Below are 21950 nucleotides of genomic sequence, written 5' to 3'. Positions count from 1 at the left end.
ACACAGACGGAATGGAATTTACAAAATCCGTACTTAATGTGACATCAGCATGGAGGGAACTCATTGCTCTCACTGTAAGGGAGGAGGAGGTAATTCATCATCTCCATGGCCAAGACTACCTGGCTGATACTCCCTGCCTTGCCACACTGCACTGGTGGGTTTGTTACCTACAAGCACAGCATGCCAAGACTTTCACCCCAGTCCGGTTCTGTTTATGTATAATTATGCGTAACTTTTTGAAGTAGGATGGAGGGGCACATTCCAAAGGATATCCCATTGAAAATAATGCAGTGTGGATAGATGATATTTACATTTGTATTTGTATGTTGTCAATCTCCACTGCATTACTTTCAGTGCAATGTACATTTGGATGAACATCACCATCCACATTCTGCCCTAATTAGTCAACCATGTATAACTGGGATGCAGCTGTGCCAGCCCGGTTGCCTTGGCAATGGAGATATGTTCCATCTTCTCCAATATCTGTCTTCCCATTAACATTTTTGTGCTCTTTCACAAAGATATGAGAAAAATGGCTAGAAGAGAGGGGGCACGTTTCATAGGGGTGGGAAAACTTGCAAACTGCCTCCCTCCCCAGTTTTGGCTCAGCTCTAGGATGTGTAGAAGCTAAAGCTGATGAACTGGATTGGATCTCCTGGTATTATTATCAAGTTTGACAAACGCCACTATACTAAACTATGACCTCTCTGAATTACTCACATGGCATATAATTGTCAGGAATTATCCCAGTTTTGAAAATGAGCCTTTAGCAACAAGAGTGATCTGCAAGGATGGCTATTCCTCTTGCTTCATGTAGAAGTTCCTTATTTCCTATCACTGCACCTATTATACAGGTGCAGAGCTTATTATGGCGGTGCAGAAAAAGGCAGCCAAAAAAATCAAGGGGCTGGCTGGAGCAATTCTCCTATGAAAAAAGTTTACAATGTTTGGGGCTTTTTAGCTTAGGAAAAGACAATTAAAGGGGGACATGATGAAGGTGTATAAAATTATGAACAATGTGGATAGGAAGAAGTATATCTTCCTCTCTCATAATATTAGAGCCAGGGTCATCCCATGAACTGGAATGGTGGGAGATTTGGGACAGACAAAAGGAAGTACTTCTAAGATCACACAGCACTTAGTTAAACTACAGATTTCATAAGCACAAGATGTGCTGATGGCCACCAACTTGGATCACTTTTAAAAGGGCTCAGGCAAATTCAAAGAGGATAAGGCTATATACCTCCAGTATCAGAGGAAATATGCCTTTCAATGCCAGTTGCTTGAGAACAATTGGAGGGTGCTATTTCATTCATGCCCAGCGTGTGGAGGGTGCTATTGCACTCACATCCTGTGTGTGGACTTCCGATAGGCATCTGATTGGCCACTGTGAAAACAGAATGCTGGACTAGATAGGCCCTTGATTCTTATGTTTTTATGGGGAAAGGGGGGAGAACAAAGCAGGAGATGTTTTGCTTACCCTAATCTAAAAAACTTACCCTGGGAGAAATTGGCAGCACTTTCCACAAGTGCTATACAGGTACCACAATTTATTTTAGGAGTCATTTGGTCACCACAATCTGCTGGGCAACATATTCACTTGCACCAGGAAGCTGTTCTAATACACAACTGGGGACAATATGATCAATTTATTGTGTGTGAGAGAGAGAGAGAATGTGTGTGCACATATATTCATTACCTTTTCTCAAAAAAATAGATCCTTGATTTAAACTTGAACATCCACCTTTGTTGTTGTTGTTCAGTCGTTAAGTCATGTTCGACTCTTCGTGACCTCATGGAACATAGCACACCAGGCCTTCCTGTCCTCCGCTCTCTCCCGGAGTGTGGTCAAGTTCATATTCATTGCATCGGTGATGCTATCTAGCCATCTCATCCTCTGCTGTCCCCTTCTCCTTTTGCCTTCAGTCTTTCCCAGCATCAGGGTCTTTTCCAGTAACTTTTCACTTCGCATTAGGTGGCCAAAATATTTGAGCTTCAGCTTCAAGATCTGTCCTTCCAAGGAGCAGTCAGGGTTGATTTCCTTTAGGATGGACTGATCTGACCTCCTTGCAGTCCAGGGGACTCGTAAGAGTCTTCTCCAGCACCACAGTTCGAAAGCATCATTTCTTCGGCACTCAGCCTTCCTTAGAGTCCAGTTCTCACAGCCATACATTACTACTGGGAAAACCATAGCTTTGATTATATGAACCTTTGTCAGCAAGGTGATGTCTCTGCTTCTTACTATGCTGTCTAGGTTTGCCATAGCTTTCTTCCCAAGGAGCAAGCGTCTTTTAATTCCATGGCTACAGTCACCGTCTGCGGTGATCTTGGAGCCCAAGAAAATAACATCTGTCACTGCTTCCATGTCTTCCCCTTCTATATGCCAGATAGTGATGGGGCCAGATGCCATGATCTTCGTTTTTGTAATGTTGAGTTTCAAACCGCTTTTGCAGTCTCCACTTTCACCCTCAACAAGAGGGTCTTTAGATCCTCTTTGCTTTCTGCCATTAGGGTGGTATCGTCTGCGTATCTGAGGTTGTTGATAATTCTCCCAGCAATCTTAATTCCGACCTGTGATTCATCCAACCTGGTGTTTCTCATGATGTACTCTGCATATAAGTTAAATAAGCAGGGTGACAATTTACAGCCTTGTCGTACTCCTTTCCCAATTTGGAATCAATCGGTTGTTCCATGTCCCGTTCTTACTGTTGCTTCTTGACCCTTGTACAGGTTTCTCAGGAGACAGGTAAGGTGGTCTGGTACTCCCATCTCTTTCAGAATTTGCCACAGTTTGTTGTGATCCACACAATCAAAGGCTTTAGCGTAGTCAATGAAGCAGAAATAGACATTTTTCTGGAATTCCCTTGCTTTCTCCATGATCCAGCGAATGTTGGCGATTTGATGTCTAGTTCCTCTGCCTCTTTGAAACCCAGCTTGTACTTCCGGTAGTTCTCGGTTCACATACTGCTGAAGCCTAGCTTGTAGGATTTTGAGCATAACCTTGCTGGCATGTGAAATGAGCGCAATTGTACGGTAGGTTGAGCACTCTTTGGCGTTGCCCTTCTTTGGAATTGGAATGTAAACTGACCTTTTCCAGTCTTGTGGCCACTGTTGAGTGTTCCAAATGTGTTGGCATATTGAGTGCAGCACTTTAACAGCATCATCTTTTAGGATTTTAAATAGCTCAGCTGGAATACTGTCATCTCCACTAGCTTTGTTGTTAGTAATGCTTCCTAAGGCCCACTTGACTTCACTCTCTAGGATGTCCGGCTCAAGTTCAGTGACCGCATTATCATGGCTATCAGGGACATTCAGATCTTTCCTGTAGAGTTCTTCTGTGTATTCTTTCCACCTCTTCTTAATCTCATCTGCTTCTGTGAGGTCCCTGCCTTCTTTGTCCTTTATCATGCCCGTCTTTGCACAAAACGTTCCCTTGATATCTCTGATTTTCTTGAAGAGATCTCTAGTCTTTCCCATTCTGTTGTTTTCCTCAATTTCTTTGCATTGTTCATTTAAGAAGGCCTTCTTGTCTCTCCTTGCTATTCTCTGGAACTCTGCATTCAGTTGGATATATCTTCCCCTTTCTCCCTTGCTTTTCGCTTCCCTTCTTTCCTCAGCTACTTGTAAAGCCTCCTCAGACAGCCACTTTGCTTTCTTGCATTTCTTTTTCTTTGGGATGGATTTCGTTGCTGCCTCCTGAACCATGTTACGGACCTCCGTCCATAGTTCCTCAATCCTCAGGCACTCCGTCTATCAGGTCTAATCTCTGAAATCTATTCATCACCTCCACTGTATATTTATAAGGGATATGATTTAGGTCATACCTGAATGGTTTAGTGGTTTTCCCTACATTCTTCAATTTAAGCTGAAATTTTGCAATAAGAAGCTCATGATCTGAGTCACAGTCAGCTCCAGGTTTTGTTTTTACTGACTGTATAGAACTTCTCCATCTTTGGCTGCAAAGTACATAATCAGCCCACTTTACATACTGGAAAAAATTCCATTCAGAAAGGTAAGGGTGGGGAGATTAAGCCCAGCATCATAGGATCTCCCACGTAATTGACTGAGGAGCTATTTGCTGGTCTCAGCACTCAGTGGAGCATTCTCCAAAAACATTATGCATAGAGGTTGAGCCTCCAATGTAGTGCAAAAAATATCCTGTAGTTATAATATTTTACTGTATTTTAATCCCTTTCTTAACAATTCTCAGCAGTCTTTCAGTTAACATTTCTACTGAACTATCTATTATGAAATTAAGGCTATATCTCTCTACACCTACTTCCAAGTAAATATGCAAATGATCAAGATCATAGCAAACAACAACCCAATTCATCAGAGAGCTAAAACAAATATTTTAAAACATAAAGGCATTTTTCTATTTGGTTTGATAATAAAACCTTTTTTTTCACATTTATCCAACATTAGAATTAATGACTTCATGGATCACTGCCTTGTTGTGGCGAAGGGGCTTGTGTAACTCAGTGAAGCTATAAGCTATGCCGTGCAGGGCCACCCAAGACGGACAGGTCATGGTGGAGGGTTCTGAGTCTGACAAAATGTGGCCCACTGGAGAAGAAAATGGCAACCCACTCCAGTATTCTTGCCAAGAAAACCCCATGGAACGTATCACAAGGCTAAAAGAGATGATGCCGGAAGATGAGCCCCTCAGGTCGGAAGGTGTCCAATATACTACTGGGGAAGAGCAGAGGCTATTTCCAAGTAGCGCCAGAAAGAGTGAAGTGGCTGGGCCAAAGCCGAAAGGACACTCAGCTGTGGATGTGTCTGGTGGTGAAAAGAAAGTCCGATGCTGTAAAGAACAATATTGTTTAGGAACCTGGAATGTCAGATCAATAAATCAAGGTAAGCTGGAGGTGGTCAAACATGAGATGGCAAGATTGAACATCGACATCTTGGGAATCAGCGAACTAAAATGGACAAGCATGGGCGAATTTAATTCAGGTGACCATAGGGATGTACGAAAGGGACTTACCTGGTCCCGCAGCTTGCTTCGCGGTGGGGGGGAGGCGCTTCGGTTCTCCCCCCAAAGTTCAGGCCGGGGGGGGAGGTGCCCCGCCTCGCCCGAAATTCAGGCCGGGGGGGGAGGCGCCCCACCTCGCTGGGCTGAAATTCAGGCCGGGGAGAAGCGCCCCGTCTCCCCGGCTGCGAAAAAAAAGTAAAAAAAACAAACAAACACACACCCATGATAGGCTACGTTAATCGTTACGTAGCCTATCACGTGTGTGTGTGTGTGTGTTTTACTTTATTCTGTAATGGCGGCGGTGGCAGCTGGTCGGAAGACCAGCCGCCGCCCCCGCCCCCAACGAAACACCACTGAACTCCCGCCGGGACCCGCCACCGAGAGGGACATTCGAGGGAGGTAAGTCCCATCCCGGGGGGGGGGGGGCAGAATTTCACCAACAATTTCAGGGGGCCGAATGCGCTGGCATTCGGCCTCCCTGAGATTCGTGGAGAAATTCTCCGCCATCCCTAGGTGACCATCATATCTACTACTCTGGGCAAGAATCCCTTAGAAGAAATGGAGTAGCACTCATAGACAACAAAAGGGTGGGAAAAGCAGTACTGGGGTACAATCTCAAAAACAAAAGAATGATCTCAGTATGAATCCAAGGCAAACCATTCAACATCACAGTAATTCAAGTCTATGCCCCAGCCACTGATGCCGAAGAAGCTGAGGTTGATAGCCATGATATAGTGCAGTCACTGAACTTGAGCTGGACATCCTAGAGAGTGAAGTCAAGTGGGCCTTAGGAAGCATTACTAACAACAAAGCTAGCAGAGATGACACTGTTCCGGCTGAGCTATTTAAGATCCTAAAAGATGATGCTATTAAAGTGCTGCACTCAATATGCCAACACATTTGGAACACTCAGCAATGGCCACAAGACTGGAAAAGGTCAATTTACATTCCAATTCCAAAGAAGGGCAATGCCAAAGAGTGTTCAAAGTACTGTACAATTGCGATCATTTCACATGCCAGCAAGGTTATACTCAAAATCCTACAAGCTAGGCTTCAGCAGTATGTGAACCAAGAACTACCGGAAGTACAAGCCGGGGTTCGAAGAGGCAGAGGAACTAGACATCACATCGCCAACATTCGCTGGATCATGGAGAAAGCAAGAGAATTCCAGAAAAATGTCTATTTCTGCTTCATCGACTACGCTAAAGCCTTTGATTGTGTGGATCACAACAAACTGTGGCAAATTCTGAAAGAGATGGGAGTACCAGAACACCTTACCTGTCTCCTGAGAAACCTATATGAGGGTCAAGAAGCAACAGTAAGAACTGGACATGGAACAACCGATTGGTTCAAAATTGGGAAAGGAGTACGACAAGGCTGTATACTGTCACCCTACTTATTTAACATATATGCAGAGTACATCATGAGAAACGCCGGGTTGGATGAATCACAGGTCGGAATTAAGATTGCCAGGAGAATTATCAAGAACCTCAGATACGCAGACGATGCCACCCTAATGGCAGAAAGCAAAGAGGATCTAAAGAGCCTCTTGTTGAGGGTGAAAGAGGAGAGTGCAAAAGCTGGTTTGAAACTCAACATTAAAAAAACGAAGATCATGGCATCTGGCCCCATCACTTCCTGGCATATAGAAGGGGAAGAAATGGAAGCAGTGACAGATTTTACTTTCTTGGGCTCCAAGATCACCGCAGACGGTGACTGTAGCCATGAAATTAAAAGACGCTTGCTCCTTGGGAAGAAAGCTATGGCAAACCTAGACAGCATAGTAAGAAGCAGAGACATCACCTTGCCGACAAAGGTTCGTATAATCAAAGCTATGGTTTTCCCAGTAGTAATGTATGGCTGTGAGAGCTGGACTATAAGGAAGGCTGAGCGCCGAAGAATTGATGCTTTCGAACTGTGGTGCTGGAGAAGACTCTTACGAGTCCCCTGGACTGCAAGGAGGTCAAATCAGTCCATCCTAAAGGAAATCAACCCTGACTGCTCTTTGGAAGGACAGATAATGAAGCTGAAGCTCCAATATTTTGGCCACCTAATGCGAAGAGAAAACTCCCTGGAAAAGACCCTGATGCTGGGAAAGACTGAAGGCAAAAGGAGAAGGGGACGGCAGAGGATGAGATGGCTAGATAGCATCACGGATGCAATGAATATGACCTTGAGCACGCTCCGGGGGAGAGCGCAGGACAGGAAGGCCTGGCGTGCTATGGTCCATGGGGTCACGAAGAGTCGGACACGACTGAACGACTGAACAACAACAAATCAACACCTGGGAAATTCAAAACAAATGTAAGAAGTGCAAAGCTTATTTTTTCTTTCTTAAGTCATTGAAAATTTGCAATTCGGTTAAGATGAAGGGCACAGATAATCTCTCTCTCTTTTTTTAACTCTTCCACCGAAAACTCTACACCCAAAGTAAGTACTATGGAGACCACTATGAACAGATTACTATCAAATTATAAAACAGGCAGAATTGCTCGTAAGGTTATTCAGTGGCATGTTAGAAGTGGAGAATTAGCTGTTCTAAACTTCATGAGGTGTTATCAAGCAGCACTTCTGACAGCTTTGAGCACAATGGATAAAAAATTCAGGTGGAAGTTAATAATGCACTGGGGAGTTGAGCAACAAGGAACATAGTTTCTATTAACAGAATAGATGTGGCTTCCTAATGTAAATCATAAAGCCATGCAAGAAATCAAGTTACAATCTGCCATTATACTCTTTGACAGCTTTTCTTTCTAGAACTCTGAGAAATAGCAATTTGATGAAGAATCTGTTTTTGAAAATAACCCTCTCTGTCCGGAAGCTGTGGGCAAATGTCAGTGTCCCCTTTCTTTATCACCCATTGTTAGAAGCTGAAAGAAACAATCACTATTTCAGAGGATGGGAAGAGTACAGGTTTGCTGTAGTAGCAGCAGCAATGTAGGAGTTCTTTCTCTCTTTCCCCCTTTCCGCAGGCACCTAGAAGTCTATGTCACAAGTGCCAGGAGTCCTCTCTTCATTTAGGTGGGTCATAATGAGAGAGAGGGCCTTTAGCTGTGGTACCCCACCTGTCCCTTTGACACCAGGAAAAGATCTTTGTATTTGCTCAGGCTTTCTAGCATGTCATCTAAGATGTTTATAAATGTTGCTGACAAAAGTTTTCCTGATTCTGCTGGGTTTTTTTTATTGGATTTTATTGTTTTGTTTTACTCTGTCTACTGGTTTAAGTTATATTTTGTTATTTGGTTTACACCAGCATATTGTTTTATGATTGTTGCAAACTGCCGTAGGAGTTGTTATAATGAAGGGTGGAATATAAACAAGTAAGCCAGGATGTTGGGCACCTGGGAAATGCCGGTTTCCCAGTGTCCTTGGAGTCCAGACAGACAGACCCCCACCTCCCTCTTGTAGCCAATACAGCCATTACTGCCAAATAACAGCAGCCGCTACAACGGCTGCTGGGAAAGGAAGTAGTGGACTCACAAGGGAAGGGGCTTGAGGACTCTGGGACAGCAATTTTGTGCACTGGAAATCTCGGGGTGGGGAGATGACCAGAACTTTTCCAGAGCATTCTCCAATGTTGCCTGTTGCCCATAACTTCCTGCCCCAAACCAAATAACGCCTGGGAGAGTTTGCCAATCACCAGGTAGATACCAAATTAAGAACTAGAAAGCTAGTAGGAGGGGGAACTCAAGAATCTGTTAAGATCTAATTATTCAGAAGCATGACACTGATCCATAGGGCCCCATCTACATGGCACTGCTTTCACCCCCCACCCCATTGCAACTGTGCAGCAATGTGGCTTCAAATCAGCATGCCCTGTGCATACACTCACAATGTACTTTGCACTTCCCTAACAGACTCGCCGTGCCCTTTTTTTTGCCATTATACTGAAATGTGCAGCTGTGCAGTCCCTTGAATGTGGGGGTGCAACACTTCAGTGTCTTGTATTTGAGAGGTTCTGCTGTGTCTTTCTGTCCCTTTTTAGGTAAAAAGTGGGTGTTTTGTGCTCCTTCATTTCCGCACCATCACTTTGTCAGTCCCTTGTTGGAGACTCTCACGCTGGTTCGCACTCACAAGTGTGAGTGCTATGTGCCTACCCATCGCTCCGAAATGGTGGCCGGAGTGATGTTGTTCCTCCCCCAAGCCCCCCGCCCCCGGCCCTTGGGTACTGAGTCCGAAAGCAACCATTGCGAAGATATGAAGCTGCAAAAATGTGTGAAAGTGTGATCAAATAGATGAAAACGCCCCTCTGTGCCTCTGTAACTGCGCAGCTGTGAAGGAGTGGGGGGAGTAAAGGGGCATCAGAGAGTGACACAGGAATTACGCATGCCTACAACACACCCACTGCAAAATGTGAAGTCGGTTTGTGGAAGACAGATGGCTCAGAAGCGTGGGGAAACCCATAGCAAACAAAAAAACACTGCAGCAAAACAACTCCTTGGAACTCCTCATTTTCCTGGGCAAAAACCATGGATGGCTGTGAAGTGGTGACTACATCATCTATCACAAGGGACCTTGACTCACACCTGCCGCGGAGTAAAAGCCAGGTGTAGATGGGCCCCAGAACTGTCTTTTTAGGTGTAAACACAATCAAAGCACCAGGATCCAGCAGTAAAGGACAAGGCTCACTCTGCCTAAGTTGATTGCACATGGATATGGAAGAAAGAGAAGGCAGCAAAAAATAATAATAATAATAAAAGAATAAAACTGGGGACCCTTTCCTTGCTCTGCTTCTTACAAATATAATATTCAGGCTTATATCTATCAAATTAAAGTTAAAATAACTCATTTCTCTTCAAACTCTGCCTATTTGAATGATCCAATAGAGAAAGAAAAGGACCAAATAATAGGATACATTTTATGAAATGCTTTTACTCAGGCTACCATTAAAATGTGCCATAATGAATTGGTAGCATCAAAGATATAAAAGCTTTGTAGCTCTATTTCAGCTTCTGTATCTATATTAATGTACAGTTACATCAGCCCACATAAGGATGAATAGCCATAAAAAAACATTTAGTACAAAACACACATTTGAAAAGAAACCAACAATTTTAAAAGTAGGATATTCAACAACTATGATGAGAGGACCAATGGAGGGAGCAGCAGGAGGAACAGGGACTGCACATTTTCCCGCTGAATTGGAACATTTCCAGCCTTATCCTATGCTTATTTACTTGGAAGTAAATCCCACTGAGTTAAATGGGAGTTACTCCCAGTGTATGCATAGTGACTGCAGCCTTAAAGGGACTTCATTTTGTATCAAATAAGTAAAGCTTCCATTACATAATAGATACTGAAATGTGTTTCTAGTTGAGTTTGGAACTATTCCTTTCTCTAAAACATATCCTCATCTTATATTGTAGTGCACCTTTTGCAGTAAATTCTCACCACCAACAGTGCATGCATTGCTTTGGAAGAAGGAGGTGGAGCATGTGTAAGACACACTTGAATGCAACCAGTTCCACTCTGTATTTACCCAGAAATAAATGTCATTTGTTTATTCCTTTGCAGCTGTGCATAAGATTGTGGTTGTCAAACATAGAATCATAGAATAGTAGGGCTGGAAGGGGCCTACAAGGCCATCGAGTCCAACCCCCTGCTCAGTGCAGGAATCCAAGTCAGAGCATCCCTGACAGGTGGCTGTCTAGCCTCGTCTTGAACGCCTCCAGTGTGGGAGAGCCCACCACCTCCCCAGGTAATGGGTTCCATTGTCGTATTGCTCTAACAGTCAGGAAGTTTTTCCTGATGTTCAGCCGGAATCTGGCTTCCTGTAACTTGAGCCCATTATTCCGTGTCCTGCACTCTGGGATGATCGAGAAGAGATCCTGGCCTTCCTCTCTGTGACAACCTTTCAAGTACTAGAAGAGCACTATCATATCTCCCCTCAGTCTTCTCTTCTCAAGGCTATACATGCCCAGTTCCTTCAGTCTCTCCTCTTAGGGCTTTGTTTCCAGTCCCCTGATCATCTTTGTTGCCCTCCTCTGAACCCTCTCCACCTTGTCTGCATCCTTCTTAAAGTGTGGCACCCAGAACTGGACACAGTACTCCAGATGAGGCCTAACCAGTGCTGAGTAGAGGAGAACTTGTATTTCACAGGATTTGGAAGCTATGCTTCTATTAATATAGCCCAAATTAGCATTTGCCTTTTTTGCAGCCACATCACACTGTTGGTTCATATTCAGCTTGTGATCTATAACAATTCCAAGATCCTTCTCTCTTGTAGTATTGTTGAGACAAGTATCGCCAATCTTGTAACTGTGCAATTCGTTTCTTTTTCCTAGGTGCAGAACTTGGCATTTATCCCTATTAAATTTCATTCTGTTATTTTCTGCCCAGTGCTCCAGCCTATCAAGATCACTTTGAGGTTCTGTCTTCCAGGGTATTAGCTATCCCGCCCAATTTTGTGTCATCTGCAAATTTGATCAGCATTCCCTGCACCTCCTCATCCAAGTCATTAATAAAAATGTTGAAGAGCACTGGGCCCAGGACTGAGCCTTGTGGTACCCCACTCGTTACCTCTCCCCAGTTTGAGAAGATCCCATTGATAAGCACTCTTTGAGTCTGATCCTGTAGCCAACTGTGGATCCACCTGACAGTCATTTCATCTAGCCCACTTTTAGCTAGTTTGCTCATCAGGATATCATGGGGCACTTTGTTGAAAGCTTTGCTGAAGTCGAGCTATATTATGTCCACAGCATTCCCGCAGTCCACAAGGGAGGTTACCTGATCAAAAAATGAGATCAGATTAGTCTGGCAGGATTTGTTCTTGACAAATCCATGTTGGCTTTGAGTAATCACTGCATTGTTTTCAAGGTGCTTCCAGATGGATTGCTTTATCATCTGCTCCAGAATTTTCCCAGGAATTGATGTTAGACTGACTGGTCTGTAGTTCCCGGGTTCCTCCTTTTTTCCCTTTTTGAAGATAGGGACAACATTAGCCCTCCTCCAGTCATCTGGCAATTCACCTGTCCTCCATGATTTCTGAAAGATAATAAAGAGTGGTTCTGAGAGTTCTTCTGCCAGTTCCTTCATTACTCTAGGATGCAGTTCATCTGGCCCTGGAGATTTGAACTCCTTCAAAGTAATGAGGTGTTCCTTGACCATATGCCTATTGATCTCAAGCTGCAATCCTGCCCCTTCAGCCTGTACTTCGCCTTTGCCAGGGGGGTCATAGACCCTCTTTTGGGAGAAGACTGAGCCAAAGTAGGAATTGAGCACCTCTGCCTTTTCTTTGTCATCTGTTATCATTTTGCCATCCTTATTTAATAGCTGAACCACCATTTCTTTCCTATGCCTTTTACTATGCACGTATCTGAAGAAAACCGTTTTGTTGCTTTTAGCATCCCTCGCTAACCTCAGCTTGTTCTCAGCTTTAGCCTTCCTGACGCCATCCCTGCAATTCTGTGCTACCTGCCTGTACTTTTCCTTTGTAGCTTGGCCTTCCTTCCACTTCCTATATGTGTCCTTTTCTTTTTGTTTTCAGGTCATCTCTAAGCTTTTTGTGAAGCCACATTGGCTTCTTCTGTTGTCTTCCGCCTTTTCTTGTTGGAATTGTTTGTAATTGTGCCTTTTGAATTTCCTTTTTTAAAAGCTCCCACCCATCTTGGAATCCTTTTCTCATTGGAGCCATTTGCCATGGGACCTTACTTATCATTGTTCTGAGTTTATTAAAATTGGCTTTCCTAAAATCCAGGGTACGCGTTTGACTTCACTCAGCTTTTGCTTCCCTTAGAACCAAGAACTCTAGTATAAAATCGTTACTTTCCCCCAGAGTTCCCATAACTGCTACTTTATCCACTAAGCCATCTCTGTTTGTTGGGATCAAATCAAGGATAGTGGATCCACTAGTTTCTTCCCCCATTTTCTGTAGGAGGAAGTTATCAGCAACACATGTCACGAATGTCTTGGGAGACAAATTCTGCAAAACATGGCCCCTCCAACAGATAGAGGAAACTGAAGTCCCCCATTGCTACTACATCATGCTTCCTTGAAACACTGGCAATTTGCTTTTTAAAAGTTTCATCCTCATCTTCTCCTTGATTGGGTGGTCAGTAGTAGACTCTGACTGGCATGTTCCTTTTATTCTTTGCTCCATTTATTTTAACCCAGATGCTCTCGATGGGGCTACATCTTGCATACTTTCTGGGAAGGAAAACATGGAGAAGTTGTCACTGCTTCCTTGCTCCTGTAATCCACCTGGTTCTCCTCAGCAGTTGTGGCATTCTTGAAGAAGAAGAAGAAGAAGCCATTTGTTGTTTGCCCTGGCAGCAGCTCCTCTCAAGCTGATTACCGCCAGAGCCAATGGCTTCTTCCCAAAGATAGCTGCAACCGCTGAGGGTCACAGTGAGGATGCAGCAGCAGCAGCAGCTTCTCCTTTTCTTCACTCCTGGCCAGAGCACAACACGCACAGTGGTAAAAAAGCTAATGTGTGATCCATGCACAGTTACATGAGCTCCAATGAACTCAGTGGGACTGGTTTCCAGGTGTAGGCTCTGGCTAGGACTCTCTCATTTTACCAGTCAAAACACTGACTGCAGACAGACCTCTAGTGAAAATATAATGCAGCAATCTGCAGAGCCACCTGCCATTCATGGCAGTATTTCACAAATTTAGAGGAAATACATTCATATATACGTTTGTCATAACGGAACAAAGAACTCAAGTTTTGTCCTCACAATAATAAAAATAAAATAAGTTATGTATAAAACAAACATAGCTCTGAGTGGTTACAAATACAAATAATGGCTTGAGAAAGAGAAATTACAGAAGTACCATTTGCATGGAAAATATTTTTACTTCTTTGTACAGGAAATAGAAACATTACTCATTGCACTGGGTTAAACATTACCGGGTTAAACATTACTCATTGAATATTTAACTCATTACTCATTAAAGTAATGAGTAAAGTAATAACTAATAATGTAAAGTAAACTCAAGTAAAGTAAAAGAAAAGTAAAAATAAAGAAAAGTAAAGTAAACTCAAGTAAAGTAAAGTAATGAATAAAGTAATAAGTAATGAGTAAAGTAAACTCACTACACATTAAACATTACTCATTAAACGTTGTTGTTCAGTCGTTAAGTCGTGTCCGACTCTTCGTGAGCCCATGGACCATAGCACGCCAGGCCTTCCTGTCCTCCGCTCTCTCCCAGAGTGTGTTTAAGTTCATATTAATCGCATTGGTGATGCTATCATTAAACATTATACCAGGTTAAACATTACTCATTGTATCAGGTTATACAGAAACCATAAATGCAATAATACATGTTTAATTTATGAAGGACCAAAATTGGGCAGCTTCCCCAGCCCAAATACAATCTGGTCTCTTGTATACACTGATTTCCCTATTCATTACAATGGAGGGAGGGGAACTTCATGCTTCCTCCACTGGGAAATAGTAGTGGGCAGAGGGCCTTTCATGCACAGATCAGAATGCCTGCACTTGGTAAAGATGTCTGGATGAGGGCCTGTGCCTCTAAGCACAAGCCCACTTATCTAATATTTATAGTAATGAAAATATAGGAAGGTGTTTCCAGTAAACACATGCCTATTGTAATCAATATGGGATAAAAAAACAACATATTAAATTATGTGAGCATCACGGATATTTCATTTGCATTCATTTTGCATTCCCCCATTCAATAGTCAAGTATCTTATGCTATGGGAAGAAGTACCTATATTCTGTTCTTCCCTCTTTTAGGCAAGAACGACAACAAACCCTGGAATACATCTTGCAGGACTAATTACTCTTAATAATTCACCATTATCAGTAAGTAAATATGCTAACTGGGTACATACATTCATACGTACTAAGGGCTTAGAAAGGCATATATTGAAATCAAACTTGTGCAAATCTGAAAACGAGGCTATGAAAACTTTTCAAGGAACACCCAAGTAGATGATGGAAAGAAGAGTGCATGACATAAATTCTTTCCAGAACCTGACTTACATAAGCAATGGTTTCCTGGCACAAAAATGTAGGCTTTTAGTAATTCTTGGCTCCTATAGAAAGGCTCTTGCATCCTACTGTGAAACATGCCAGCAACAGAATCTGCAGTGACAGATAAACTACTTTGCATATGGATTCTCAAAGAACTTTAAACATAGAGAGGAACAGAGGCATAAGGTCAAGTGACCTTCAAAAGCAACACAGCAGACTAGCAACACCAACGCACAGACACAAACCCTCCCAATGTTTGCCACATGGCTACCACATAAGATAAGTGCAGAAAGCAAGTTCTCAACATATGTCCACCTTGTTTAGTTACTTCCAAATTAATTATTTTGCAAAGCAAATCTGGTTCTTAAAATAACTTTGGCTGGATCGTGTCCAAATTAGGTAAAAAGAAATCATGGCTTGCTGATATCAATGGAAAAGAGTCAAGCATTTGATTAACTCTCCCCAGTGAAATCAATGGTATTTAAATGTGCTTTGACACCGGCCCACTAGTATCCCAAACACACCAGCAATGGCCAAGATGTTAATCCAGTCTTCAGAGCCAGACAACCTGTGCACATAAGAGACCATACACATTACAGAGTTTCCTCATTTACTATAATATCAGGCAGAGTTCGGCATATGCATCTCAAATGCATAGATGGAGCTCTTCCACACCGGAGTAAATGGGGGAAAGCTACCCTGTGTGCACATAAGGAAAACCCCCAGACCTTTGGATTGGGAGCAGTATGTTTAATATCTGTTTTTAGTATCTGTCTTAAAAATCTAAAGCAAGGACCAGGCAATCCAAGAGTATTGAAGTTAAATTTGGAAATGTAATAAGGCAAAAGAAAATGGAGACATCTACAGAGGCACTAAATCTCTTTGGCATTCACCACTGACAGCAAACTCCTTCGATTTTAAGCTTTACTTTTCTTATCCTATGCATTTTTAGACAGAATGCCTACTACTCACTCACAGCATTCCCCAGCCAGCCATGCTGGCTGGGGAATGCTGGCAGCTGTAGGGTTTGTTTGTTTTTTGTCTCTATCATGCATAGGATTGCACCCTTAGTTAAGTTACCTATTTGGCTCAGGGGGTTGGGTCAAAAGTGAGTGGTTGCTTATCAAGGTAAGTCACTATATGTTTTGCCAAAGGCAGAGAGGTTCTTTCTTGGATTCAGAGCAATGACTACATAAGGGAGTAAGAGTCAAAAAGCTTTATGAACTATAGCAGGCAGAGTATTAAGAACTATAGCAGGCAGAGTATAGCAGGCAGTTAAACATATGATGTTATAAAGCAAAACTAAGCAAAATATCTTACTCCTCCTTTCTGCTATCAGGAGCCCCAGATAACAACAGCAGAGGGACTCCAGTCATCTGATGCACAGGACCTCCACGCAGTCCCAGTCTGTGCCAAAGTTCAACTGCATGATGCTCTGGAAGGACTTATATACTCAAAATCTCCCATGTCTACATGCTGTCTTTCTAAGTTCCATAATCAATCACACCTGGTGTGATGATGTCATGATGTTTAGGCATTTTTTTCATTTTACCCAAAAGATAAGCTAAATTAGCAGGTGGACAGCAGCCAAAGAGATCTTCCCTGCCTTCCAAGTCCATACTTGTTTGAAGAACAAGGAGTCGGGCCAAGAAGCTAGAAGGCTCTTAAAGAGGCCTAAGAAACCATGTTGTTAAGGTCTCACAGGTGTTTCAGGCATAAAAGAAGCAGTTGTAGCATGTCACACTATCTCCTCGATATACAAAGGTCTTCTGGGGAATTTCATATTCATATTATCAGTCCAAATAAGGAAAAACAAATTTCGGTGATTTTTTTTTTACACTTAAAAGGTCCCAACTCACAGCTATAGAAAAAGTAAGGAAAACATATGTCCCAACTGACAGACCCATTCCAATTCTTAAGACTGGCAAGCAAATTAACAAAATTAACAAAACACCACTACCACAACAACAACAAGGAAAAAAGCAATCCCAGGCCAATGATGTATCAAGACTAATCTCTTTAAGACAAGTAAGAAAAATAAAGTATTTAAACCAATGTCTCTGTCAGAAAACAATACAACAACATACAAAATAAATAAATATGTTCAAAATATATATTTACACCTTAATGGCACTAAAGGAAGTAACTGGGGCAGCTCTGGTGCACTACACAAAACATAATAATGTCACCGTTCATTTGGAATTTATTGCAGTTGCTTACTTGTTCCTTGACTGATGCCAGAATGGCTGATGTGGTCTCTGTTTCAGATCCATCTCCATTGGATGTAGTCAGTACAGGGCTAAGGGAATTTGTCTTGTCAGAAGACGATGGCTGGTCTGGAACAGGCATAGCTCCTATAATTGAGAAACAATGGATAATAACATATCTGGTTTTGTCAAGAATTCAAACTGTACAGAAATAGCTGACCTAGTTTCAAGGAAAGGAGCCTTGCAGAGCAAATTTGCTTATGTTTTATGACAAGACAGGAATTTTATCTTTGATGGGTCTTTTCCTGTATTCTCCATTTCTCACTCCACCCCCACCCCACACTACTTGTTTAAGTTCTCATACAATGTCTTATGATGATGAGACATGGCCAGCCCCAGATTTCCTTTTGCAACATCTGCAGCGTCAATGCTGACATGAGCTGTGATCTAAATAAATACATTAGTTTTGCCCAAGGGTTTCATTGTGCCCCATGGCATTTTAAAAAAAATTCAAGAAGTCTACTATACCGTAACAAAATATATATATATATTTTAAAAGTCACCTCTGTTATCTAACATCTTTCTTTCTTTCTTTCTTTCTTTCTTTCTTTCTTTCCTTTCTTATTTATTTATTTATTTATTTATTACATTCGTATTTCATCCCAGAACTCAGGGCAGCATAAAAATAGGTTAACCCATTTAATCTTCACAACCTTGTGAAGTAGGTTAGGCTGAGACATAAAGGCTACCCCAAGATTATGGTTGAGGAGAGATTTGAACTCCGGTCTCCTTGGTACAAGTCTGATATTCTATCTGCTATGTCAGTCACACTGCCTCAAACAACACGAGTGGCTGCTGTTCAAGGAACGCAGAAGTCCAATATCTCTGAGTTTGTGAAACTAGTTGTGCAGTTATTTTGATTCTAGATTTACATGTTTGCTTGTGTTGTGAATTCAAAGGGCAGTATCCAGTGCTTTCATTCCACAAACTCAAATAGTGCCAGTGGAGCTCTGCTGAATCTTGCTGTTGTACAAGCGGTTGCCCATTATGTTTGTGCAACCAGTTGTACAAGCAGAATGTGCAACAGCAGAAGCAGGTCGCAGAACGGGTTGCACAAGAGTTATGTGCAATGGGTTGCACGTAGAGATGGGCAAACTCACCACGGTCCGGGTTGCACATTGCTTGCTGGACCCCCACCACCTGCCCTCCCTTGTTCATTGTGCTGCATGAGCTGCTGAGAAGTCTATGAGCACCCAGCAAGTGGTGTGTGGCTGCCCGCTTACTCACTGAGCTGCCATTTTGCAGGGAAATTGTGGCTTTTCCTTGTTCATAAATGTCAATTTGCACAAATGGCAGCCATAAAGTGGCTATTTACTCAAGATTACAGGCATAAATGGCCCCTTTATGAACTAGGACAAGCCTCCATTTTCCCACAAAATGGCAGCTCGGCAAGGAAGCAGGTGGCTGTCCTGGACTGCGCAAGTGGGGGGATTCAGAGACTGGTGTCCAGGGGGCCAACCAGCAATTTCTTGCCAGGCTTTGAGCCCCAGCCAGATGCCTGTGACATCCCTAGTTGCACAAGCATAATTCACAACTGCTTGTGCAACCGTGCTTGTGCAGACGTAACTTTAGTTGGAGTCTTCTCTTGCACATAGTTCAGTACCTAGTTTCCACTAGCACAACGTCATTTGTGCTAATAGAATGGCAAGTTGGATACTGCTCAAAGTATTGTAAATGACCCAAATAAAGGGTTAAAATGGGGAGACAGAGAATACCCCCCAAAGTAATGCATATGAATATTTAAAATATGTAGGGTGAAATCCTATGGGGATAGGCAGCCACCTCTGAACTTGGAGGTGACTTCCTATCCAATACAGGGCAGGAGAAGCATGGAGGGGATCATCCCCTCTGCACTTCAGCTGCCGTGCATTTGTGGCTGGTGGGGGAGGAGGCTGCCGGATGACACATAGGATGTGTTGTACCAGCATTTCCGCCTTCCCTGCCCTGGAACGCCCCCGAGAATGCCCCGTTTTGGCCTCTCCATGCTCTTCTTCCGAGCATGGAGCCATTTTGCGCTGCCTGCGAAGCAGCACAGAAGGGGGGAGTGCGGGCCGGGTTCTGAGGTCGCTTCCTGGAAAACCACATATCCTATGGCTGTCTAGCCACTGACTAGTGGCCGTAGGATTGCTCCCCCTGAACTTCAAAACATTATCTTTTCTTTGAAACCATCATAATAATTTCCAGTTTATACCAGTCTTCCAAATAATTATTTGTCCCCATGCTCTGCTTGCCTTCATGCCCTCTTCCATGTTGTCCCTCCACTATTAAGGTGTACTTTGCTTCTCTCTTTTCTGCCTCAGTTAGCTCTCATCGCTTTAATTTTACTTAGTTATTTAAGGCGCTTATAAACCATTCTCCATCTAAAAAAGATTCCAAAGCAGTATTTGAGGGTATAGCAACCTGAGATATTAAGTCATACATGTAGATAGCTAAAGTAGGGCTATGTGTTTATGTTAGCACAAGGCACTGCCTCCATTCACAGCTCATACTCTTTCCTAAAGGTTTGTAAATAATAATTCAGAGGTAAATATGAGATTGGAAGACACAGTCTCCTCTCTCACACATACAAAAATAATTATGTACAGCATACATACATACACACACACACACAGAGAGAGAGAGACTTGGGGAAACAGTAGTCATTACCCTAGTATACACAGCTGCATTTAAATCTACATCTATTTAAATTTATGTTGAGGGGTTTCAGGGTTCCTTTCTGTTTTGCCTGGAGCTACCAACAATTGGTTTTTACTCAATAACCTGCCAAGCTCATATAAAATATCATCCCCTTACATACTCAGAAAATTAAAGATCCACTGCCCTCTTCATCCACTGCAATAAGCATTATATTCTTACCGCTAGCTAAGAGAAGTGAAGCTGGTTTGGGCTGTTGAAAAAAGCCAGCTAGAATTACAGAGAATAAAATATTTCTGCTTCTGTATGATTAATACTGCTTCAATAATCGAGATCACTCTTCATGCAGAGGTTGCACAGCAAGTCTTCCTTATTTCTGTGTAACAAATAATACATAGCTAGCAAGTCACCGTAATTTGCAGTCAAATCCTATGCATGTCTACTCAGAAGTAAGTCCCACTGAGTTCAGTGGGCCTTACTCCCAGGTAAGTGTGTATAGCATTGCAGCCGAAGCAACTGAACTGGACTGACCTTGACAAACCAAGTATTTAAAAGCTATTAAAACTGTAGAATGTGGAAATTGTGCAATAAAATACAGTCAAAGATAGCTATCAGGTAGTAAGGGTGTCATCACATGGGGCTTTTATCCTATGATTGAGATTGGTCATTCACAAAAGTTTGTGGGTCCTGTACATGACATTGTCAACCTCCAGCGCCTCTCTTGCCCTTTCCAAGCAATTTCACGGGTTAATTTGAAATGGAAATAAACTAGTAATAAACAGATCCATTTCCGATTTTTCCATGAACCCCCCCCCCGATAAGAAGGGCTAGTCCACAGTGCCATCTTGTGGTTGCATAAATGAAACATATAGAAATCCTGGATAAAGGGAGAAAAGGGAGGGGGTGGAAGGAAGAGGAAGGGGAGGGGAATGGAGCACGTCATGATCCTGCAAAGAAAACAGAAGCAGAAAGTCCCAGTACAGTTGTGGGATTTCTGCATTGCGTGATGACACCAGAAATCATCTTGGTTTGGAAGCTTACAGAAGGGAACTTCGTCATCCCCTCCTCCTCTCTGCAGTCCTCTGTGCCCCCCAAAAGCCCCTCTGGAGTGCACCGGGACCTTACTGAATGGCATGGGATGGGGAGGGCCCTGCTGCTAGGGGAGGTGGGAATTTACCAATGTCAAGCAGAGTTCTGCTCATGCAAGGTGCTGCCATCTGATTTTGGGCAATTTCCCCTCCCCAGCACAGTCCTCCATGCCCCCATCCCATTCAGGAGGATCCCTTGACCCTCTGAAGAACCTTTGGGGTGTGTGGGTGTGGGTGGGGGAAGGGATAGCAAAGTCCCTTTCCCCAAGCTTATTTCTGCTCATGTTCTCAGGATCCAAGCCCTTGTGTGCATATGCATTCCCTACATTCCTTTCCCCATCACTTCTTTTTATTCTATTTTATTTTATGGTAAAGAAAGAATGAAATTTAGTACTTGATCATGGGGCTTTTTGCAGCCCTTTAGAACCATCTTTTTTGTTTCATGCCCAAAAAATTAAAGTACCAGATTGATAATGTTAACATTCCCACAAGGATTAAAAATGATTCCAATATCATCTCCCAAGCTTTCTTACCCAAACATACTAATGAATATACCAAATGAAATTTGCTAATGAATACTGTATTTGATTTCTGATTTGTATAATAGGCATGAAAAGGATATTTAGCTAATCTTTACAATGCTTACATGATATTAAGAACTTTTACAACTAGAAAGTTTTGCTTCTTTAATTTAAGAGGGAGAAGCAGCAGTGGTAGATGTTAAGTGTCTAAGAAAAAACAAACCTCCCAACCCAGAACTTAAAATACTTCCAACATAAGTCAACAGGGCTTCCTCCTGTGTGTAGGAATACTCCCATTTCACTACCTGCAAATGTCAGCCCCATGAAACTATTCAGGGAGGTCAGAGATTTGGAGTGAGGTGTCCTTAATATTCTGGTGATACCAGCTACTTTTTTCTTTCATCTAGTCTAGGTGTGGCATAGGATATCCTGAACAGAAGTCTGGAGTTAATAATGGGCTACCTGGAGGCTAATAAACAAACTCAATCCAGACAGGATGGGGGGTCCTTTTGGAACAAGG

The 21950-nt window shown here is 42.7% G+C and overlaps 1 protein-coding gene across 1 annotated transcript in view; it reads right to left on the bottom strand.

Moving 5' to 3' along the window:
- The window catches only part of CTNND2 (catenin delta 2), an 861592-nt gene that overhangs the window by 718117 nt on the left and 121525 nt on the right, over positions 1-21950 (bottom strand). Inside the window, exon 2 of the mRNA XM_084850586.1 lies at positions 17141-17274. Coding sequence (XP_084706712.1) covers positions 17141-17274 — 134 coding nt within the window. The remainder of the gene's footprint in view (positions 1-17140; positions 17275-21950) is intronic.

This window comes from Heloderma suspectum, chromosome 4 (assembly GCF_057233095.1).
Source record: "Heloderma suspectum isolate Gila_16-S chromosome 4, 16-S_ref, whole genome shotgun sequence".
In the NCBI taxonomy this organism is placed as follows: domain Eukaryota; kingdom Metazoa; phylum Chordata; class Lepidosauria; order Squamata; family Helodermatidae; genus Heloderma; species Heloderma suspectum.
Note: the sequence above shows the minus strand (reverse complement) of the source record. Positions and strands in the feature narration are given on the sequence as shown.